The 23,029-nt window shown below is 34.9% G+C and overlaps 2 protein-coding genes across 16 annotated transcripts in view; both read left to right on the top strand.

Moving 5' to 3' along the window:
• Positions 1 to 17,754, top strand: part of LOC126848906 (microtubule-actin cross-linking factor 1) — a 100,295-nt gene extending 82,541 nt beyond the window's left edge. For 12 of the 15 annotated variants that reach the window (XM_050590210.1, XM_050590211.1, XM_050590217.1 and 9 more), the window contains 18 exons: positions 136 to 147; positions 625 to 2,749; positions 2,838 to 3,085; positions 3,495 to 3,548; positions 4,165 to 4,242; positions 4,683 to 4,854; positions 4,944 to 5,061; positions 5,136 to 5,365; positions 5,488 to 5,605; positions 7,013 to 7,075; positions 8,807 to 8,958; positions 12,360 to 12,519; positions 12,602 to 12,733; positions 12,831 to 13,014; positions 13,497 to 13,559; positions 14,043 to 14,153; positions 14,544 to 14,603; positions 14,801 to 17,754. In XM_050590210.1, the coding sequence (XP_050446167.1) occupies positions 136 to 147; positions 625 to 2,749; positions 2,838 to 3,085; positions 3,495 to 3,548; positions 4,165 to 4,242; positions 4,683 to 4,854; positions 4,944 to 5,061; positions 5,136 to 5,365; positions 5,488 to 5,605; positions 7,013 to 7,075; positions 8,807 to 8,958; positions 12,360 to 12,519; positions 12,602 to 12,733; positions 12,831 to 13,014; positions 13,497 to 13,559; positions 14,043 to 14,153; positions 14,544 to 14,603; positions 14,801 to 14,963 (4,243 nt within the window). In that variant the 3' untranslated portion in view covers positions 14,964 to 17,754. The remainder of the gene's footprint in view (positions 1 to 135; positions 148 to 624; positions 2,750 to 2,837; positions 3,086 to 3,494; positions 3,549 to 4,164; positions 4,243 to 4,682; positions 4,855 to 4,943; positions 5,062 to 5,135; positions 5,366 to 5,487; positions 5,606 to 7,012; positions 7,076 to 8,806; positions 8,959 to 12,359; positions 12,520 to 12,601; positions 12,734 to 12,830; positions 13,015 to 13,496; positions 13,560 to 14,042; positions 14,154 to 14,543; positions 14,604 to 14,800) is intronic. The other 3 variants (XM_050590215.1, XM_050590221.1, XM_050590223.1) reach the window with 3 other exon arrangements.
• A 2,283-nt stretch (positions 17,755 to 20,037) lies between these two features.
• On the top strand, positions 20,038 to 22,066 carry LOC126848951 (larval cuticle protein A2B-like). The gene is made up of 4 exons (XM_050590352.1): positions 20,038 to 20,049; positions 20,397 to 20,568; positions 21,384 to 21,625; positions 21,867 to 22,066. Exons 1-4 carry the CDS (start codon positions 20,038 to 20,040, stop codon positions 22,026 to 22,028), a joined length of 588 nt encoding a protein of 195 aa, XP_050446309.1. The 3' UTR covers positions 22,029 to 22,066.
• The last annotated feature ends 963 nt before the right edge of the window (positions 22,067 to 23,029 follow it).

Here is a 23,029-nt window from a genome sequence, read left to right as displayed (position 1 = left end):
TTACAAAGAGTTCAGTGCATAGCATTGTCCCCTTTGTTCAACTCCCATCCGAGAGTTATTTGCGATGAGACCTTTAAAAAAACGTAAATTCTAATCCCGACTTTTGTTTTTCTCTGCGCCGGTTCCCGAACATAGGAGTCTGACAAGGCAAGTCAATCTCTCTTTGTGTTGTCGCTGGTAGTTAGAGCATGGCTTCATGTTGTTCTCAACGTGTCTACTTCGTCCCGTTTAGTTTAATAATCTTGCAGCCCCTAACACAATTTATGTTACATATTTAATTGGATCCTTCCCTTATTTATGTTATTCCAAGGTAAATTCCTCAGCCGCATGTAGCAGATGGATCGAATGATCAATTATACGAGAAGTCGTAGATGATAATACAATTTATATTTTTGACAGAAATAATGTGGAAGCGGCATTGATTAATGTTTAGTTGATATTAATTCCTCCGGTAGATAAACTTATATTGAAATTTTTATACCCGTCTTTCCTGTAGATAATGTGGTGCTCTATGTTGTGTGATTCGAACGTATACAGCAACATATATTATACATGTTGCTGTATATAATATCAAGAAATATATTGCGATACATTTTTTCTAACATTATTTATCATCTTTTTTAGGCAAGCGGCCGAATTGACAGAAAGAACCTCTTCCGAACAAGCAGCAGCCATCAAGGAACCGCTCGGTGACGTGAACAAGCGGTGGGACGGACTATTGAGAGGTTTGGTGGAGAGGCAACGATTACTGGAGAACGCATTATTGCGACTTGGTCAATTCCAGCACGCTTTGGATGAGTTGTTGGTATGGATCGAAAAAACCGATACGACTTTAGATAATCTCAAGCCAGTAGCAGGTGACCCACAAGTGATCGAAGTTGAGTTAGCCAAGCTGAAAGTTCTAGTGAATGACATACAAGCTCATCAAACCAGTGTTGACACTCTAAATGACGCTGGACGTCAATTAATCGAGGATGGCAAAGGTACCGCGGAAGCATCTACTACGGCTGACAAATTAGGCACGCTGAATCGCCGTTGGCGAGATCTATTGCAACGCGCAGCTGATCGCCAGCGAGAATTGGAAGATGCCTTACGAGAGGCGCAATCCTTTACCGCTGAGATACAGGATCTGCTATCGTGGCTGGGCGATGTTGATAGCATGATAGTAGCTTCCAAGCCCGTTGGTGGATTGCCCGAGACGGCATCCGAACAACTGGAGCGTTTCATGGAAGTGTACAACGAATTAGAACAGAACCGTCCGAAAGTCGAAACAGTGCTGCAACAGGGTCAAGAGTATCTAAAGAAAGCGGATACCAGCAGCGCCGGTGGATTGAACCACAATCTGCGAACGTTGAAGCAGAAATGGGATAACGTGCTTGCGCGTGCCAGCGATAAAAAGATAAAATTGGAAATTGCCTTGAAAGAGGCCACTGAGTTCCACGACGCGTTACAGGCATTCGTCGATTGGTTGACCAATGCTGAAAAGATTTTGACAAACCTCAAGCCTGTCTCGAGGGTCATGGAAACCATACTTCAACAAATCGAGGAACATAAAGCATTTCAGAAGGATGTTGGCGTTCATCGTGAGACCATGTTGAATCTCGACAAAAAGGGCACTCATCTCAAATACTTTTCTCAAAAACAGGATGTGATTCTTATAAGGAATTTGCTCGTCAGCGTGCAACACAGATGGGAGCGTGTGGTCTCCAAGTCGGCCGAGAGAACAAGAGCTTTGGATCATGGTTACAAGGAAGCGAGAGAGTTCCATGATAGCTGGTCAAACTTGATGTATTGGTTAGATGAAACCGAAAAAACATTGGATGAAGTCGCTGCTGACGGACTTGGCGGCAACGATCCGGATAAGATTAAATCACGTCTCAACAGACACCGTGAGATACAAAAGGCGCTGAGTGCTAAGCAAAATACATACGATACCACTATGAAGAACGGCAAAACGTTAAAAGATAAAGCACCGAAAACCGACGAGCCTGCTTTAAGGGAACTTTTGAATGAATTAAAGAACAAGTGGACTACAGTCTGTGGTAAATGCGTGGATCGACAGAGGAAACTGGAAGAAGCTCTGCTATTCTCTGGACAGTTCAAGGACGCGATTCAAGCACTACTGGAATGGCTGAGCAAGACTGAGAAATATTTAGCCACCACCGGACCGCTACACGGCGATCTGGATACAGTGACCAATTTATTGGAGCAGCATAAAACTTTTGAGAAAGATCTGGAATCTCGTGCCTCGCAAATGGAGTCTGTTATCAAGACCGGCCGCGAATTAGAATCTAAGGCCTCTATTGAGGACGCGTCGATGATCAGATCGCAGTTGTCTGAATTGAATAGTCTTTGGGACAGAGTGACCAGTCTCTCGTCGAAGAAATCTTTGCAATTGGAAGAAGCTCTCAGAGAGGCTGAACGGCTTCACAAAGCCGTGCACGTATTATTAGAATGGCTGAGCGATGCAGAGATGAAATTGCGATTTGCCGGACCGCTGCCGGAGGATGAGCAAGAGAGTAGGAACCAGCTGATGGAACACGAGAGATTCCTTCGCGAGTTACAGTCTAAAGAAATTGAGAAGGATCATACATTAGAATTGGCGCATATTATTCTTGGAAAGGCACATCCAGATGGTGCCGCCGTTATCAAACACTGGATTACGATTATTCAATCTAGATGGGAAGAAGTGGCGACATGGGCCTACCAAAGGAATCAAAGACTGGAGAACCACATGCAGGGACTGCAAGTTTGTATTATATTATATAATATAAAATATATTGTAATATTTTATCTTGTGTAAGAAATATTGATATTATTATATGTGTATTTTACAGGATCTTGATAATCTTCTCGAGGAGTTATTAGCCTGGCTCGAAGGTTTAGAGAATACTTTGAACGCTTTGGAGGCAGAACCGTTGCCCGACGACAGAGCTACGCTTGAAATGCTTATCGCAGATCACAGAGAGTTTATGGAGAACACCAGTCGAAGGCAAAACGAGGTCGATCGCGTATGCAAGGCCCGACAAATTAAGTCAATAAAGGATGCGAGAAAAATATCGAAAGTTAAATCGCCTGCACCTACGTACGTATTTATTGAAATAAAAATTTATGTATGTAATGTTATAAAATTGCATATAACGAAAGTTTTCGTTTTTATAAAGTATATGTAGATATATTATGGAGATGCTAATAATATCATGCAAAACATTGTTATTTATGTTTAAAACATTAAGTTTTGTTTGCATCTTAGTTATACTGTGTTTTTGTATATTTAATGAATTACTTTAGTTTGTTTTATACATGTGTCTTACTACGCATATTGCATTATTAGCAAAAGTTCGAGATCGCCGTATTTGAAAAAATCACCACAAGAATCTTTTGCTTTGTTAGCAGCTTGCAATTTTTTATATTGTCTTTTATATATTGAATTTTTTTTGTGTTTTGTGCCTTTAACTGTCGCATGATATGTTGCTTTTGCAATGGAATTTCAGTAAGGATCTCTATCAGGATAGCGAGCATGAGCAGCCTCAGTCACGTAAACAAAGGTGCGTTGTTCATCGTAACATAAATCTTTCTTACAAAACTTAATCACAGCTTTTTTTTAAATATAGCATGTTTAATATGCACATTTAGTCGATATACAAGTTTTCTTTGGTATAATCTCATGATATTTAAGACAAGACACATTCTCACAATACAATAATTCTTATTTGCACAATAATTTTGCAACAGCCAGAATTTTCGATTTAGCAACAACATTAAATGTATTAATTCACTTGCTTTTCACTCATAATTGTCCACAATGTACATAATGTTTGCAGTGTCTATATTAAAATGTCTCATATTTGATTACTTACATATTTTGTGTTATATGTATGTTTCATCATTATAATTCATACACATAGTTTAAGACATAAATTTATCATTGACAATTTTTTTCCAACATAAAATGGAACTGATTTTCTATACGTTTATTAAATATAATTTGTTTTTCTAAAAGATTATATATTAGACAAAATTCTCACTATATTTCACATAGAGTCTAATACTTACATAGAAAAACAATATATAAACTAGACTACTGAGATGTCAAACAACGTTTCTATAGATTCCTTATTTAGTAGAAAGTATTTGAGTGATGTGACGCATGTTCCTGTTTAGCCGAGGCAGCCCAGGTCGTGACAGAACACCAGATCTTTCATTGCCACATATTGGTCCACGCTTCCCGCCCAAAGGAAGGTTCGTTACGCCTAATTTTATCAGTTCATTCTGCATTCCCATTTTCACTCGGAATCATACAGGCATTAAGTGCGCTTTGATGTGTACGATTCGACGTATCGTATGACTCGCTAATGATCGGGTAATGGGATTCTTGTTTACTTGCGGGATGAAATGTGGCTGGGTTTGATGAACTGTTATTCGTTTTCGCTCGCAAAATCATTTGTTTTGAAAGTGTGAAGTTTTGGATTTCCTAAAATGCGACATTTGTATATACTCTTGAACTTTGTATTTAATTTTTTTTTATTCTCGCGAATATATATCATTGTCATATCTCTTTTAATTCTTTCTGTGAAGTGATATCAATGGCCGAAGAAAAGATGACATTCATCTATTTTTATCTTATTGTTAGATGTTTATATATATATATTTTTTATGATGTATATTTTCTTCCTGAGCAGCAAAGGAGCCGAACCAGAATTCCGTAGTCCACGAGTTAAGCTGCTCTGGGACAAGTGGCGTCATGTTTGGATGCTGGCATGGGAACGACAACGTCGTCTACAAGACAAATACAATTATATACAAGAGTTGGATCGTGTTGCTAACTTTAGCTGGGAAGATTGGCGCAAACGGGTAAAGCTCGTAGCACAAATTTGTCTAAAATCTTTTTTTTGGCGAGATAATTCGTATAAAACTGTATAATATTTGTTATTTAATTACAGTTCCTGAAATTCATGAATCATAAGAAATCCAGACTGACTGACTTATTCAGGAAGATGGACAAAAACAACGATGGACTTATTCCGAGGGAAGACTTTATTCAAGGAATTATGAACACGAGTATGTCATTTTCCTCCCAACAAAAGCAGATTTGCTGTGCGTGTTTTTTAATATCTTATTTCTTTTATTTGTAGAATTTGAGACCTCCCGTCTGGAGATGGGTGCCGTTGCTGATCTCTTCGATCGTCATGGCGAGGGCTTAATAGATTGGAAAGAATTCATCGCCGCTCTGCGACCCGACTGGGAGGAACGACGAACTTATAACGACACAGACAAGATACACGATGAAGTTAAACGACTAGTTATGTTGTGCACGTGTCGCCAGAAATTCCGCGTTTTCCAAGTTGGTGAAGGAAAATACAGGGTACGTACATGTAGTGGCTGTAATCTAATAGAAAGTTTGTGGCGAATAGCTTTAATAACAATGAAGTAATTAATATTGACAATAGTATATATTTTAATTATGCGATAACTGTGAAATTGTAGTTTGGTGACAGTCAAAAGCTACGATTGGTTCGAATCCTACGTTCCACTGTCATGGTACGTGTCGGTGGAGGCTGGGTAGCACTAGATGAATTTCTTTTGAAGAACGATCCCTGCCGCGGTAAGTATTCGCCGCGAATCTTTAATCTACGAAATATTTATAGGCGATCCGAGATTAGGCTGAGATAAATCGTATATTTTTTTCTCTATTCACAATTCTTTCTTTAATATCAAGAGAAAGTGATTGATTGAATGGACCAATAATTGATCGAACAGTTCAGTTTTGCTAAATGCGAAACAAAACATCTTTGCAAGACGAATCACTCTTTACAAAAGCAATTGAAATAACTTTTAAAAGAAATGTCAGTACACTATCTCCTTTTCTCTTTCCTTTCCCAAGAGGCAATTAAACTTTCGTTCCTGTTTAGTTTTCTAATTATCGCAAATGACATACTCTTAAATATTTGTTATTGTTAATAACATCATGCGTTAACATTTTTGTTTTTGTTGTTTTTACTTTATATTAATAAATATTAATTTGCTTTGTTGCATAAGTATAAGATATGTAATGCTATTTATGAGAATATCATCATTGTCATTAACGAAAGCATAATGAACATTGATTCAATATAACTATATGTATGTCTTAATCCTAATACTAAAAAGATATTTATTATTATATATAAATACGATTTCGACTCCTGAGGTGTTATAACCTTGTCATTAATTACAGACATTAAACGCAACTCAATATAAATCTAATATTTAATATTTAACAGAGTAGGCATATCTAACATTTAACGGACAATTGAGGGTAGTGTATACACGTCCGCTGTTTATTGCTTTTGCTTATCTAGTAAACCATCTTTTAACCACATTTATTGATTTAATTCGTTAGCTTTTGATTGTTAAGTAAGGGTATTAATTTGGATTCGTTTATATCATCGACATAATTTTTCTCACATCGTATTTTACGTTCGCGCTACTTGTAGTAATTGCATGACGACGATTAATTTGATTGTATATTATTAAATAATGCGTGAAAAAAGTTTGTTTGCTCTTACTTCCTATCATATTTTCTTTATTCTCTTTTTTTCACTCCATTGTACGTCGATAGTTAATACTCTCAATTTCGGTATATCAAGATAATCACTAATTCTCCATCAGAGAATCTCTTTATAGTAGATATTGTTTTATGGATAGAGTAAAATAGGGGTAAAAGGTAATATATTACAGTAGGCATATATAATCTAACATCTTGTTGACTATATACTAACGCTAACACAACTATTATCCTTTATACTATCCATCATTCCATTCCTTTTTACATCCTGTATGTTCAACTCTATGACAAATATTTCCGTTTATTTTTTTTCTGCGCGTCTCTTGTTTCACGAAATTTGTTTATCGAATGCGTTTTTCATGAATTATAAAAATTTTGGAAAATCGCGATGAATGATTTGCATGGCTGTACATCTCGCCGCTTTCTAATCGATTCTGTCTCTCGAATCGTGATTAACTCGTTAAGTTTTTCTAATGCCAATACCGGATCCTAACAAACCGGAACAACATGAGGGTTGGTGTCCGCTCGGTGAGAATTGTTTTACGTGCACATAACTCTCCTTCGTGGTCTATACGTCGAAAAAATACGTTCGCTTATGATTATTAAAAAATTTTATTTGAAACTTTAGTCGTGGATATTTGGGGGGGATATATGGAGGGATATATGATGTTTTGCGACAACTGCAGCTACTATTGTACAATATTTACAATTAGTATAGGCCATGAAGGTGACATCCCTACGTGTATGACGCATGACGTTATTCGCTTGACCGAACTAATTTTCCCAAATGTCATTTTTTTTTTTTTGTTTTGTTTGAGTATGTTTATGTGCGTGCAAATGTATGTGATTGAACGATTGAATATTGGCTACTTTTTCTAAGGTAAATATATAGATTGATATAGAAGCGAGAAATATATAAGCTCTAGCTGATAAAATATCGATGAAGTTGATATTGCGAAAAGTTTACATTTAGTGATGTCGCAATCGTTTCGTCTTTCCTTCCTCTCCGCGTATTCTATACTTTCGCAATTTCTTGATTTGGGTGGTTGGTACTATCAATTAGATTTATCCGATTCATTTCTCGTGTGAACGTTCTATCCTTGCACAATCTTGTAATATACAATGTGATTGTTTCATATATTTATTTGCAAAGATCATTCGTAGCTCCTCTGTAGAAATTTTTATGTTGCTACGAGACAACTAATGCATGTTTAGTGTTTTTTTAATATTATTTTTTTAATTAATATTAAAAAAGAAGGAAATTTTTTATACATGTAAATATATTTAAAATTTCTCGGTCTTTTTTTTTATTTAATTTATCATTAAAATACTGCATCAATCGAGATCGGTTTTTTTAGCATGATTACGAGTACAATGCGTAAATTAATTGCTCAGATATGTATTATAAAATGTACGATAATAAGCGACATAACTTGTTATATTTTTATGCTTACATTTTTAATATAGAGAAAATTAGAAATTATAAAAAATTATATGAAAAAAGATAATCTCTCCTCTTGTCGCGAATCGCACATTTTATATAAATATTTTGAGCATTGAAATCAGTACTTTATTAATGTTACATTACGAAGCTAAGTTTCAGAGTGGCAAAATATATAGATAGTGACTTCTATATCGCAAATCTTTCCTCATATAATAACTCTTGAGTAACTATATTTATTAATAAGCTTGTATTCGCCCGAAATTATTTCGATTTTACTATATATTAGAACTTTTTTTTGATCACATATATCTAAATACGCTGTTCTTTTCTTTTTTCCATGACACTTTAAACATACATACAAACCTGATATTACGTCACTCACACCTATACACGTATTCCAAACATGCACGCATATCGTAATACATTTTTTCGCCTTTTACTTTCTCTCGCCTCAAAACTGTACTTTTCTCGTCCATTATTGCCGCTGTTCATTGATAACGCGCATGCCTTTGATATTGTGAATATGTATAAAAAAAATCTCATCACTCATACACCCTCCATACAATTTACAACTCTTGTTCCGGATGTTGTCGTTCCGATATTTACTCATTCTTTTTCTTCTTTTTTTTTTTTCATCTTGTTGATCTAACACGACATCGTTCGCGTTCGTTATCTCATTTTGATGTCATCTCTTTCTCTCTTTCTTTTTTTCGTTTTTTGTGCAAATCTCAAATCTCTCTTTGGCACCTCTTCTCTCATATACCCCGCATCCCCCAACGCCTCTTCCCCAACTGCGTGCACGCAACACACTGTAGCCAAGGGAAGAACGAATATCGAGCTGCGGGAGCAATTCATACTGGCGGACGGCGTTAGCCAGACCATGACGGCCTTCCGGTCCAAACCGAGTCCAACTTCGACGCTGCAGCGTACTCAAATGTCCTCCGCCAATGCTGGACCGATCACCAAGGTAAGGAGGGTCAGGGTGCGGCTTGATATGCGACGAAGCACGCACGGTATTTATTTTCACCGAATGTTTTCTTTCTCTGCCGTTAATTTGTAGTGTTGAACACATTTGAACTTTTTTTTTTTTTAATCGGTCAAAAGTCGGTAGATTAGAAGATTAGACTTTGCCTAGAGAATTAGAAAGATTAAGTTGCACGTCCAACTTCTTCTGGACAACTCTCTGTCAATGCCCACTCATCGTCGTCCATCGACAATCTGCGTAAGTATGCGAATATTTTTCTACAATTTGTCGACGTTAGCCATTTGATTTTCGCATGAGCATGGCAGTTTTCGGACAATTACGTTGTTTGAACACGTAGAGGCAGCTAGAAATAAATAACGCTTGTTTACTTTCATCATATCGGTTGATCCTGCGAAGACGGTTCGACTGTATCAATTAAAGACCCAGACGATCCAGACAAATCCGTGGTGTTTGTGTCTTGAACTTTTTCGTCCAACCTCAGGAGATGCGATTTCGTAAATGTTTTGCCCAACTTCTCCGGAAATCCTTTCCCGACCTCATTGCTTTGTGAAAATGGCGAAAAGGATACATCCCAACTTTTATACCAATCATTCTCGCTTATGAAATTTTAAGGGAATTACGAAAGTAATTATATTAATTTGTGAAACAAAAATTTTCTACGATTTGTAATTTAAATCAAGAGAAAGCAAATTATGTATATCATTTTAGCGTAGAAATGGTAGTTGTACGTTTCAGGAATATTTTTCACTCTCATTTGAGTGAGAGCTTTAAAGAGCGATTGCATGTGGAATCTAAAGATTTTCGTTTGTGGTGTAGCGGAGGAGTTTATGAGCCAGCTGATGCCGATATTTGAGAATTTGAGGCAAAAGGAGGACCTCCCGTGCTCGTATCCCCTCCACATGCACGCCCCCTCTTATCATTGGGTAAATAACGAAATTTTTCTCAATTTTTTATTGCCGTTTCGTGTGATGTTGTTGTACATTGACACACTTGAGTTTGGGTTTTCACAGTACGGTCACTTTGACATAACTTGAGTCCATTGACGGTGTATTGCGCGTAGACTGTCATTGTGTCTGCTTCTCCTCTCTGCGCTATTTTTCTCTCTATATATCACGAAGATTGCGATAAATGAGCAATTGTCCAGGGATTATAAATAATATAATGAACGATTATTTATAATCTATCACAAATGCTTCTTTAATTGCTGTGTTGTTTATAATGTGATCAATGCATGTCGGAAGAATTGTATCACACTTAAGGATAACAAGTAATATGAAGGAAAATGGATAGAAGTAGGGGAGGTTTGGAAATAAAAATTTTAATTTTCAATTTATTATCACACATATGTCATGTCATTTTATTTCTGCGTCGCGTTTATCGAGGGTGTCTACTCTATGACAAACTTGGAATTCTCAGGAATTTTTTTGTATCTGGAAAGAAGTCAGGATGTTTTTATGGAATTTTGGGATTTGCAGAATTTTTTTTTAATTCTCTGGTAATTTTGCTTTCATATTATCATAAGCCAGTCGGCAAGCCAACTATATGTTTTAATGAGATATAAATATATATTTGTTTCTCTCTTCTCTCTCTCTCTCTCTCTCTCTCTCTCTCTCTCTCTCTCTCTTTATATATTTAATATTTTAATAAAATATTAAATATACAGTACATCGCACATCTTTATTGCACATATTCTTTATTTTTAGTGATAAAAAAAAAATTAGGACGTTGATATTTTTTCAGTACGTTTGCAAATCCAGCACTTGAAATTTAAAAACTAAGAAATCTAAGGAATTTTTCCTTTGTTTAAGTAAAAAGTGTTAGAAAAAGCATACAATAGAAAATCTTATTCTAGAAAGTTGCACGAAAGAAATCTTTAAAATGCTTGGAGTTTGCCTGGAATTTTAATAAAAATGCCTAGATCATGGAATCTTTTTATAAGATTTGAGTATACACCCTGTTTTATCCATTTCTCTACAGACTGCATGACGAGGATTTCTTGCGCGTCTGATAAATATATTTGGCGATCTGCTACCGTTTCGATTAAAGAAATTCGTTGCGCCAAATTCTGTGGAATGCAACACCTTGTCGCATCATTCACCATTTGCATCACTTTGCATCGAATCGATTTTTCTTTAGTTGATCATCGTATATGTCTGATTTTATTGACAGAATTATTTGGACGCCTCTAATCCCCGCCCCTCTGCTCCTCGGTAGAGAATGATTGACATGATCTATCCTACTGTGAGCATGAAGAGATTTAGCTGATTTTAATTTCATGCGAATGTGTAACGATAAATCTCAAACAATAAGCTCGCGATACGCAATTTTTCGAATTCCTCGATTCTCCTGCATCTTTCAAAGTCTCGTGCTCGTTAATTATTGTTGATGATAATTGTAAATTTTTTTTTATCAACAGTTAAAAATTTCGACGTTTATATAATATAAATTCGCGTTTATTCATACGAAATAAGCACGCATCGGGATATGTAGTTAATTTATTAAACATTGAATTATGCATAACGAATGTCGTGTCTTGTATTACTGCGTGCGTAGTGGCATTGATTGGAGATACCTCGAATCACCATAAGCTACTGTATCTCTCCCAAGTTCTTCTGGTAAGTTTGCATGACAGTGAAGCTTTATTCAACTCTGGTAAAAATGGTAGTGGTTTTATTTTATTTCTATATTATTCAATCGCTGTATTATCAATAATGATAGCGCTTTGACAAGCGTAAGGGACCGCAAATCGATATACTTTTACCAGTTGACCGCTGTATTCAAATTTGTGTTGCCTGTTAAACTTTTGAACAGATTTATCGATTTATTTAGTAATTAAATTTTTTGTAGTAATTAAATTCTTTTTTATTGATTGCATTTATTTACATATATTTTCAATAAATTTAAGCAATAATTGAAATCTAATATTATTTATAAGTTGTAGAAGTTTCCTTTTTTTTTACGTTTCGTGGTATGCTATTTTTTCATAGTAGATATTAGAGAAAGCATCTTGTATTACCGTGAAGATATCAAGAGAATTTAATGATAATTAATATGAATGTAAATATTTTTTCACTATATTAAATATTATATCTTATTTTATTTTTTTATATGAATAATTCTAAAATTAACGCTATTGTATTTTTCTTTATTCTTTAGTAGCTCTTTGACAAATTGCACATTTTTATCAAGAGCATTTTATCATATTACGTGACATAAATTTGCAATATAACGAATACATTTTTGCGGTGTTATAATTTTATTTCTAGCGGCAGAGAATGCGTAACATAAAATCATCTGATTCCGTTGATTAAACACGGTGGCTTTTCTTGCTTTTCGCTGCTTATGTTTACATGTAAAATTTATCAATTTTTCTTTTTATCCAGGTGAGAGAACGCAGCGCTCGCAGCGTACCTATGGGTCAATCGCGAGCCTCGCGCTCATCTTTGAGCGCAGGCACACCGGACAGCCTTAGCGACAACGAAAGTTCCTTCAAGATATCTGCTAGGAAAAGCAGCACGCCTTATAGATCCGCCGTGACGCCCGGTAAGCTATCGAAATAAGAATTTGAAAAAAATGTTTCTGATAAAAATAACATCTACAATTAATCATGTTGCGATGACCGAAGGTGGTAGCCGTCCATCTAGCAGGCCAGCTTCAAGACCTGCCTCCCGACCTGCTAGCAGACCGAGTAGTCGACCCGCGTCGAGACAAGGAAGCAAGCCACCCAGTCGATATGGTTCAACGCAGTCGTTGGATGGTACGAATAAGACTCAAAGAGCTTCTATTTTATATATTTTGTTTTATAGTTTTTTTTTTCCATTTGAATAAATTTTTAAAATGTTATATCTGCTCAGATGATTCATGCACTCCGAGTCGAATTCCGCGAAGATCCGTTTTGGGTGGCTCCAGCAATACACCAACGTCCAGTAGACATAACAGTATATCTGGTAGGAAACTTACGACCCCGGTGAACGGTTCGAGCTCACGACCACGTACTCCGACAGGATTGATTAGTCCCGCCAGCGGGGTGCCCTCCAGGTTTGTAATCCGCAATTCTTATTTTCCATCGAAATATATTTAAAACAGATCACGGACTAACTCGCATCAGTGTGTCTCCTAAATAGAAACATACATAACTGATTATTATAACATTTGCATTAACGAGCATCTGGTATCACTTCATCCTACATTAAACTGATTGCGATGGTTCGATATTTTTTCCTCAAGTAATCACGGGTTTATTTATTAAATGAATTTTTCTTGTTTTTATTTTTATTGTTTTTTTTCTTTTTTTTTAATTTTAGTATTACGATTCCACTGCATATACCACGTGAAATAACGTCAAAATATTAACATATGAAAGAATGAAACTCCCTGATTCGAGGAATTTGCGATGCAATGGCATTACATATTGATTGATCGAACTTCATTACATCCTGTGTTAACTATTCATATGACTAATCGATCAATTATAATATTTCAATAACCATTAACGGATCTGGTTAACATCATTTTTTTAGGTTTGGCTCAATCCATAGAGCTTCGAGCATTCCAACCCTGACTGGTGTCGGAACACCTATCAGGTAAAGCAAATTAACGGCAATTTCGGTTAAAACTGACTCGGGAAAACGGATTTTGATTTGCGCTTTGCATTCTGTTTTTATCTTTTGTTTCGCATTTATAAAAATTACATCAGTAAGAAGCAAAATGCAAAGCGCAATATTGGAATGCTGCAAGGTATTTTATGGTGTAGGGTATCGCTCTCTATATAAAACACGTGGTTTAGGGTATCGCTCTCTATATAAAACACGTGGTGATGGTGATACATTTAAATTTGTTTTGTTGTTTTACTTCAATCCCTGATCATATCTTCTTTTCAGTCTGTTTTTTTGATTTCTGTTTCTTTGTTCGTTTAATTTTCGTGCGGCGTAGAAAAAGATTTCTTTATGCGTATACTGCGTATACTTATATGCAATATATATATATATATATATATATATATATATATATATATATATAGTTTGTTTGCAATAAAATGACGTTTCGATTACTCGTTAATGCCTTAGCCGCTCTAGGATACCCGTGTATGTGGGAGTGGATATAAAATCTCCTCAATCGACTACCAGCAATATGTCGATTCAAAGCAACAATTCGACGATTTCTACTGATTCCACTGGGTATGGCTTGATCTTGCGCTTTTACATGTGTAACTCGTTTTCTGTTTCTTCTTACATTTTGTTTTTTTTTGTCCTTACTTTTTACAAGTGTTCTGTTTTTCATTCTTTGAATTTTTTGCATGATTGATACCATTATTATTTTATATCTGTTATGTCTATTTGCCATTAATATCTGATTTTGTAGTTTGCTTACTAAATCACATAGTTTTAGATCATTTCATAACAATAGCTTGCTTCATCTAACAATATTATGTCGAGAATGCCGCCGAAATTTATAAAGAATTGTCATTTAGATGACTGCTTTTATTACGAGTTTTGTGTTGATGCTTATATGATGATCGTGATCATTTTATACTTGTCAACTAACAATGTTTTCTTTCATAATGTTAGGAGCAGCTCTGTGTGTACAAATTCAGCAACTAACATACCAACAGCCATTAAACAAGCTAGGTAAAAGTCTTAATATTCATTCACAAATTTTTTTACTTGTTTTCTTTTGACTTGTTCGTCTACAAGATTTGTCTAAAAAAGGGTATTTTGATACTGATTTGCATATTCGAGCAGCTAGCTCCAACAGTATTGAGAGGTAAAACCCATGCGGATGCGTGTATGCGTTCGTTTATGCATACTGTGGTCATTTGTTTCAGGGTACGTACACCGTCCAGTGGATCCAGTACGCCGCTACCGCCGTCCTCGAAATTATCGAGGAAGCCCTCAGGAGCTTCCGACACATCCGTGTCGGGAACGACTCCGAGTACACGAAAGGGAAAACCCACGCCGATCGAACAACGCGCGCCGTTCCGATTATAAGCTTATTAACGAATACATGTAGCTTATGAAAAATCTGCGAATTATATATATATATATATATATATATATATATATATATATATATATATATATGTTGTATGCCTGAGTGCGAAAGTTATATAAATATAAAACATCCCCGTCGCAAATTTATAACAATGACCGCATGGTATTACAGGGAACATACGAATATTGTGTATGATGAGAGAGGATAATGTGTGTGTAATATATGAATGCCAAATTTGATTTGAAAATTTCATAGGCAAATGACGATATCTAAAAATTACGATATGATCTTTGCATTTCGTTGAATTTTACCAAGTACCGAATGCCATTAAAATTATACGAATATACCAATGAGTATTTGATACTCTCGTAGGTGGTAAGGGAAATTACAGACAGATTTGGGGAAATGTATTTATTTTGTGCCTGCGTTATATAGAAAAGAAAGTGCTTAAAGCTATATCTTGTTTATAATCCATAATAGTGACATAGAAATAATTGTTACAAATAACTAAATCTTGGTATTACCGAAAGTGCAGGGTAATGCTTTATAACTGAAAATATTTAGGCGAGATATAACAATATCTTTATCGATTTTCTCGATAAAGACAATATTATATTGAAAAGATTTTAACTTAAAAAAAAAAGAAATCAGCGATATATATGTATTATAATTACGCTTATTGTATTTTTGAAGTATATTTAGTTGCCTGTAACTACTTTTATAATGTAGCATAGTTTGCTCATTTGTCACACGCATATCTTTGCGTGTTTTATATGTCGTGTAAACCATCGAGAGTTTTTCTCGATAAGATTTTTGACTTCTGATATTGAGCAAATTGTACACTTGAAGATATTAATTTATTCAATATTTTTGCTTGACTTATATATTTGCGTGGGTTATACGACGTAATTAATGCGTCTAATGCACATTTGTTAAAAAACAAAAATAAACTATATGCGCGCGTTTTTTTTTAGTTTATGATACATAGATTATGATTCGACATTTATTTTTGTTATCCGTTTCGCAAATGAAATTGTAAATGTTGGTTCAATGGTATATATTTTCGTTAAATTAAATTAAAATAATCTTTTTTTTTTATATTATATGTACGACAATAGAAAGAACTATTAAGTTTGTAAGTCATGAATTTTGAATGATTATAAAATTTTGTTTGAGATTAATATATTGCTTTGAGAAATATTTTAGCGTTTTTTATGTTCTTGCGAAACGGAATATCTCATCATGGTTTTGTAAGAAAAACTATGACAGTAATCAAATTTAATTTATGATTACGCATAAGTTTAATTCTCGAGCGATTGCATCTAAAAAGTGCGATTTTAAAATTATTCGAAATTATTCTCTTAAATAAATCTTTTATTGTTAATTTTTGTGCTTGTTTTTCGAGCATTGTAAAATATAATTATAATCGAAATGATATAATATTACATTATAAAAGATTGCTTTAATAATAAATTTTGATAGTGGATGTTAAATAAAAAAGTTGAATAGCAAGTATGTCACTTATGCATCCGCTCCAGGATTAACTTACGATCCGCTTTTATCACATTTTTGCGAATCGATTTATTAATGATTAATAATAATTAAAAACTAATTATATAATTATAATTATATATAAGATATATAATTTAATTATATATAGTTATGTAATTTAATTATACAATAATTGTTAATGATTATAATATATCGATTAACGCGCGAGAGATCTAAGAGTTCGAAAGAACATACTTAACAGCGTTAAAATACTAAAAAAAGAGAAAATTGTGTGAATAAATAGCTAAGTTAAATATATTCCGTTGCGCGAAGTGGCCTGTTAGGTGACGGGTTAAAAAAAGAGAAACTTTGAAAAAAGACATTTCCATTTATTTTACATGTATATTTTTAGATGCGATTAATATAACGAGATATGAATCGCTCTGCCTCTTATAAATATTACGTAAATGCGATTAATCTTATTAACAACTTCTCAAGGTACGATTTTTGTTTCTTTTCCACATACCGAGAAGTGCTGTATCGACGTTAATAATAATGATAATAATAATAATAATAATAATGACAAAGAAAAATATAACAGGTACACGCACACACATGACATATTTCAATGAAGATTCTCGACCCATTTCTTTTCTATTTCTCATTTCCTAAAAGCGAGTGTTGTACACCATGTAAAAATGTATATATAATACTTTAATGCGTGCGCGCATATTTTTTTCAAATTTGTATTTTCTAATTCAAGTCGCCAATGCTATCGTCAGGATACGAAATTCCGTCATTGCTGATTACATGTCAATGGCTACATTGAGCATTGCTATTTTAGTTACATAGCAGAATTTTGCGAAAACTGATAGGATTTTCGAACGAGGATAACGTGCCAATTCAATTCCTTTAGTGTTAACTGGCAGATGTAATGTATAATATATCAAGCAGGTACGTTTCGGGAAGATTTGGAAGAGACGACGGCTCTGTGCATGCTTCGTTAATAAGGCTTACCAGGTATCTTTCCTTGCGGTGCTCCTGTGACTAGCAGACATGTAATTTATAAGGAGGTGCATCTTTCTATCTAAACGAATTTTGTGTTTTTACAACACACTGGATCTACATTTTTAACATGCGTAAAAGTACTTCTCTATTGTAATGCTAACCATTGTAATCGATAATATGTGTTTTTACTGAATGTTGGGACGACACACGAAATGTTGGTGGTACGTGTAAGAGAGAAATCACTGTCAAAAAATGTGTAAAGTATCAAAATAGTGTTTATCACATACAGCTCTACATTGTCTGTGTGTTCCCCACATTTCTTCCTTTCTCCTTTTCTAATCGGCCTTAGATTTGGAGCCAGTTCGGCTGTAAGGTGATACACGTTTCCGTTTTTGGAATTTTTTGATAATACACAAAATAGAAAATGTAAATAATATATTTTAAATTTAAAAAGTATAACAGTATAATAGCTAAAAGAAAAAGATAGGCCGCTTGCATAGTTGTTTTATTGTCAATGATTCAGAAATCTTGCCATTCTTCAATAGATTTAGTTTTAGTAAATATTTCATTCTTCATATTCATCACTATGAAGAAACATAACATTTCCATATATGATGGAGCCACCGCATCCACAACAGCGATCGAACCATGAACGTAATAACTATGGGCTGGCTGTAATCCAGCGGTGTGTACTAAACCAACAGGGAAAATATTAAATATGTTAAAACGGAAAAAACGGGTGAGAAACTTATAATTAAATATTGTACTAATAAATATAAAATATTTTTTTGATTATAGTCAATATGAAGTATGTAAAAACAGCAAAGGGAGATTTATAATAAATAAAGAGCTTTTGAAATATTACGATACATGGAATTTTTATTTATATATCTATATATTTTACTACCTATATATTTTCGCGAAATTTTTTTTGGAGAGCTTAATTTTTCGCTAATTAGAGTTTTAGCTTGTACTACTTTTTTGCTGATTATATTCTCTTCTAACATTTTTTTTATTTTTAAAATATCACATATAAAATGATTTTTTTTTATTTTATAGACGTACCAAAAAGAAACCAGCTGTAAAATATATATTTTTTGTATACAAAAAAAAAAGTTCAAATTTATATAATCAAGTTAATTATTTAATTAAGTAATTAAGAATTAATTAATTAATTTACATGGGAAAAACGAGGTAGTAAATCTCTCTGATTATAATAGTTATATTATACAATGTTACATTTTTTATAATAAAAAATGTTCACACATTCCGTATATTTGATTTAATTATTTCTTTATGTATTATAGAACACACGTGTGAGTATTTAGACACTCAATATCACGCATGGCTATATAGTACACATGGATTAACACAGAGGTAGAGTTACTGGCGTGAACATATGATTCCTCGAGTGGATCCTCGAGTTACTCTACTAGACTTACTTGACCTATATGAAGCAAACATATATATATGTATACCGACATTTAATCAAAAGTCGGTCCGATGACGATTCTCGGCTCATAAAGACAAGATTTTATTACTCAATATGTCGCAATGGCATCCATTATTGTCTTACATCAGCGCTATTGAATAATTTGATCACCCTCTTAGCGCGTACTTTAGCTGGACCACCTTGATCGAGTGTTTAGTTACAGGTCGACTGGTTGCTCCAAGACCTTTGCGGTGGTATTAAAATATATATGAGGACTGAGATAATTTAATTATATTATTATATTATTTAGTTATATTACAGATATTTAATTAAAAAAATTACAAGAAGATTTTAATGATCTACAAATAATAATTGAATTAGACATAATCGTGACAGTTTTCTTTCGCGAAATTAAATTCTTAATTTGAATCAATCATCAGAAATAATTAAAAATATTTAGAATTTTATAATTGTAATTATTTTATATAGATAATGATTTTAATTATTCTATCGAAATAAAACTGGAATGGAGAAATTAAATTTCTTTTAAAATTTATAAAATGCAAATATTGAAGTAGAATTTATTAAATGATTCATTTTGTATGACAAATTTTTATTAGCATGCAATATACATGGTCTTTTAATTGTTTCCTTCTGCTTCTCTGTCACATTTTGTTAGATAACAGTAAAATTGATTATGCCTTGAAAATCGGTATTAATAAAATCGATATCGGTATCGGTACTAAAGACAAATATAATGCAAAAATATGACCTGCCCGAATCGAAGTTCTACATATCCGGTTTTAATTTTACTGAGGAAATATTAAATCTCGAGAGAATTTTTAATTGAATAGAAGGCTCTCTTTTTTTATCAGATATTTGTACTCTTCTGTTCGCAAGAGTTCGCTCTTGGAATTTTCAGCGATGTGTAATATCACAATCCACGTTGGCATACGTTATACTTTATCTATACTCCGGATAGAGTAATGCACGCACTGACCCTGATAAGGGTGGGGGTGAAAGATATAGAGATGCAAGGGCGGGGACGGTCCAACACGACTGGTATAAAATCTAGTGTCTCCAAGTCATGTAAAGCACACAGTCAACGAATACCGAGACACAAACTGACGGTGGTCATCATGTCTTATAAAGTAATATTCTACATTTTATTATTACTTGTTAATTTTTTCGCTGGAATTAATTTGCGTTTTCCATAACGTTGATTCGTCAATATTTTTTCACGAGTTGCAATAATAACTTATCAAAGTTTTATCTTTTTCTTTATATAAAATAATGAATAAGAAAATTTAATAAATTTAATTTTTATACTTAAATAATATTCTATTAGATATAAGATGTAATTATATTTTATTGCAACTTCAATGTAATCGTTACGATGCATCTGATTATCCAAATATCAGTGATATTAGTTGAAGCCATATTTGAGTTAATCATCAAGGATACCGACGATATCTGATATTTCCTTCTTGATACACAGATTATCGGTTATTTCGTCACTTTATTGGCCGCCACCCGCGCCGGCATCACTGGTCCAGGTGCAGCCGCAGTAGCTGTCGCGCAGCATCCAACCCCGTCGGTTATCAGAGCCGAAAACTACAATTCACATCCTCGATATAGCTTCGGTTATAGCGTGGCAGATGGTCTCACCGGTAACATCCTTGCAATACAATCTGTATATATTATAGACCATTTAATTTTAATTGGCACAACTCGAACTAAATATAATTCAGATCGTTTATCTAAGATGCAGCTTGGTCGCTATTAAATGTTTGTAATTCAATATTTAATGACTATATACAGACAATAAAATTAAAAATGTGCTATCAATAATAGCGCTCGATTAAGAGCGTCTACTGTAAAAGTAATTAAAATATTAATAATTTTAACGATTTTTTTTTAAGAATATTAGAGATTTTTTTGGAGTTTTTTTTTTAAGAATATTATTGATCTTTTTGGAGTTTCATATATAATTTTATTGATGTTTAAACGGTGCGTTAGCATTTTTAAAACTTGAATATTTGGCTTTTTTTTTTGTCAAAACAATCCTCTGCGTGTTTGAAAATGTGACAGTAATTCGACGGTGTGACACGTTGCTCCTTCGCGTGTATATTCTTAAGGCATTGTATTTTCAAAAATGTAAAAAAATCGATTTTTTTTGAATCCATAAAATAGATTGGATCCTTAAATCTTCGATGATAATGAGAGGCATTCAGATTTGCAAGACGGACTTTGTAATTAAAAGGAAGTTGAGTCTGAACGTTGCAACCAAATTCGCAGAGTGAATTCCTGTCGATACCATTTAATTCGGTTATTGGTTGTTGGTGGAAAAGGGGTGGAGGAGGGAGGAGGGTGAAGGAGAGTTTCTATCAAGTTATAGAATTTCCGGGATTCCGTTCGCGTAACTTAAATGAAACAATGAACGTGAAACTTTTATTCGGGCATTATAAACACGTACTTTTCCCAGGCGACAACAAGGCGCAGGAGGAAACTCGCAACGGCGACGTAGTTGAAGGAAGTTACAGCTTAATCGAGCCCGACGGTGCCCGGCGTCTCGTCTCCTACGCGGCCGATCCCATCAACGGTTTTAACGCGGTCGTACAGCGGAATCCCAGCATCACCGCATCCGCTGCAGCGTCGGTGCATCCCGTCGTGGCGCCGTCCGTGATCACCGCAGCTGCGCCGCTTGCCGTTGCAATTCGCCCGCAGGTCGGTATAATCCGGTTACTTTAAGAGCGCTCTTTCCCACGGTCCATTAATCTCCGCGAGAGAGAAGACGAGAAAGATAGAGAGGATCTCGTCGCGAGATTCCTCGCTCAATTTGGCGGTGACTTTTCTCTCTCGCGAGGAAAATGTGTGTGACGATATCGTGTCGCGATACGGCGAAAGATCCTGCAGATTAAATCGAGGGATCTATAATAAGTTGCGCAAGTTGTTTACAATTGTACAGGCAACCGTCTTGGTGAGGCATCCGTTCAACCCGGAAGCCACGAACATCGCAGCCGTGAATCCGGGACTGGTGAGTCTGGGAGTGGGCCTGGGAGTTAGATCGGGATCTATTTACGGCACGCAAACTCACGTCGCGAATGTCGGTATCGTGAAAGTTCGCTAAACGCATGCATAATTGCATCAGACAGCGGTGGTTCCGCTACTTGGCTTCCCTCCACCATGCATCTCGAAAATGTTCCTTGCCCGTTCATGCGTATCAGGATCTCCTTACGCATCTCTCTTAGTCGCATTTACGAAATATAGATATTAAAATGTGCGTAAGGAGATATTACTATATTTATCTCTATATCATTTTAAAGAAACATTATTTCTATGTATCTCGAAATAAAAATTTTTGGCAAAGGTGATAAGCAACTGTCTTTTCAATTTTTAATAAATGACGATCTTCAGAATCAAGATTAGAGCAATCGAGTTTATCGCCAAATGCAACACTTAATGCGATAGAGCTTTGATACGTAAAGCGGCGACGAAGATCGCCAATGATCGATGTGAATGACGGCTTGATTAGTCGAAATGGAGTTGACAGCGACGAAGGAAGAGGATCGGCGGGGCTTAGGAGAAATCGCCGTTAATGGCACGACCAAAGGATTTCCTGGCCGTTCCGCGTGCTTTTTACGAACTCGTTCGAGCATTCGCCCGATCGAATCAGGATTTTCAGCTTTTCAACGGCAGACGTGCTGCTTAGTTGCCTTTTTCCATCGCCATCCATCTTTCGCGTGTCGTCGGCCTCGCGCTTCCCTCGCGTCTAATCTCATCTCTAAGCTTAGTAATCTCCGTCCGCATTTCATCTAGTTAAACCATCATTTTTTTCGACCATACCACGACTGGACCTAGCGTTCAAACGTTAGCCTAATCTTCCCCTAGTCGCAGATGATGAATTATTCGGCGAAAATTCTCATCGAATTCTGCTTCCTTAGATCTGATGCCTCTTGGACGCACATGTTTTTTAGCGTCTTTAAAAATCCAGTGAAGAAATTTCAAAGAGCATTCCATGTGATAAAAAATAATAATAAAAACTAGCAAGTTTCTTAATTTTTCTTCCCCCTATAATCTAAATGTAAGTAGGTGTGACAAAAATAATTTATTGTGCTATTTCCCGCGGGC

Source organism: Cataglyphis hispanica, chromosome 4 (assembly GCF_021464435.1).
Source record: "Cataglyphis hispanica isolate Lineage 1 chromosome 4, ULB_Chis1_1.0, whole genome shotgun sequence".
NCBI classification, from domain to species: domain Eukaryota; kingdom Metazoa; phylum Arthropoda; class Insecta; order Hymenoptera; family Formicidae; genus Cataglyphis; species Cataglyphis hispanica.
This window is presented reverse-complemented; position numbering and strand designations above follow the sequence as displayed.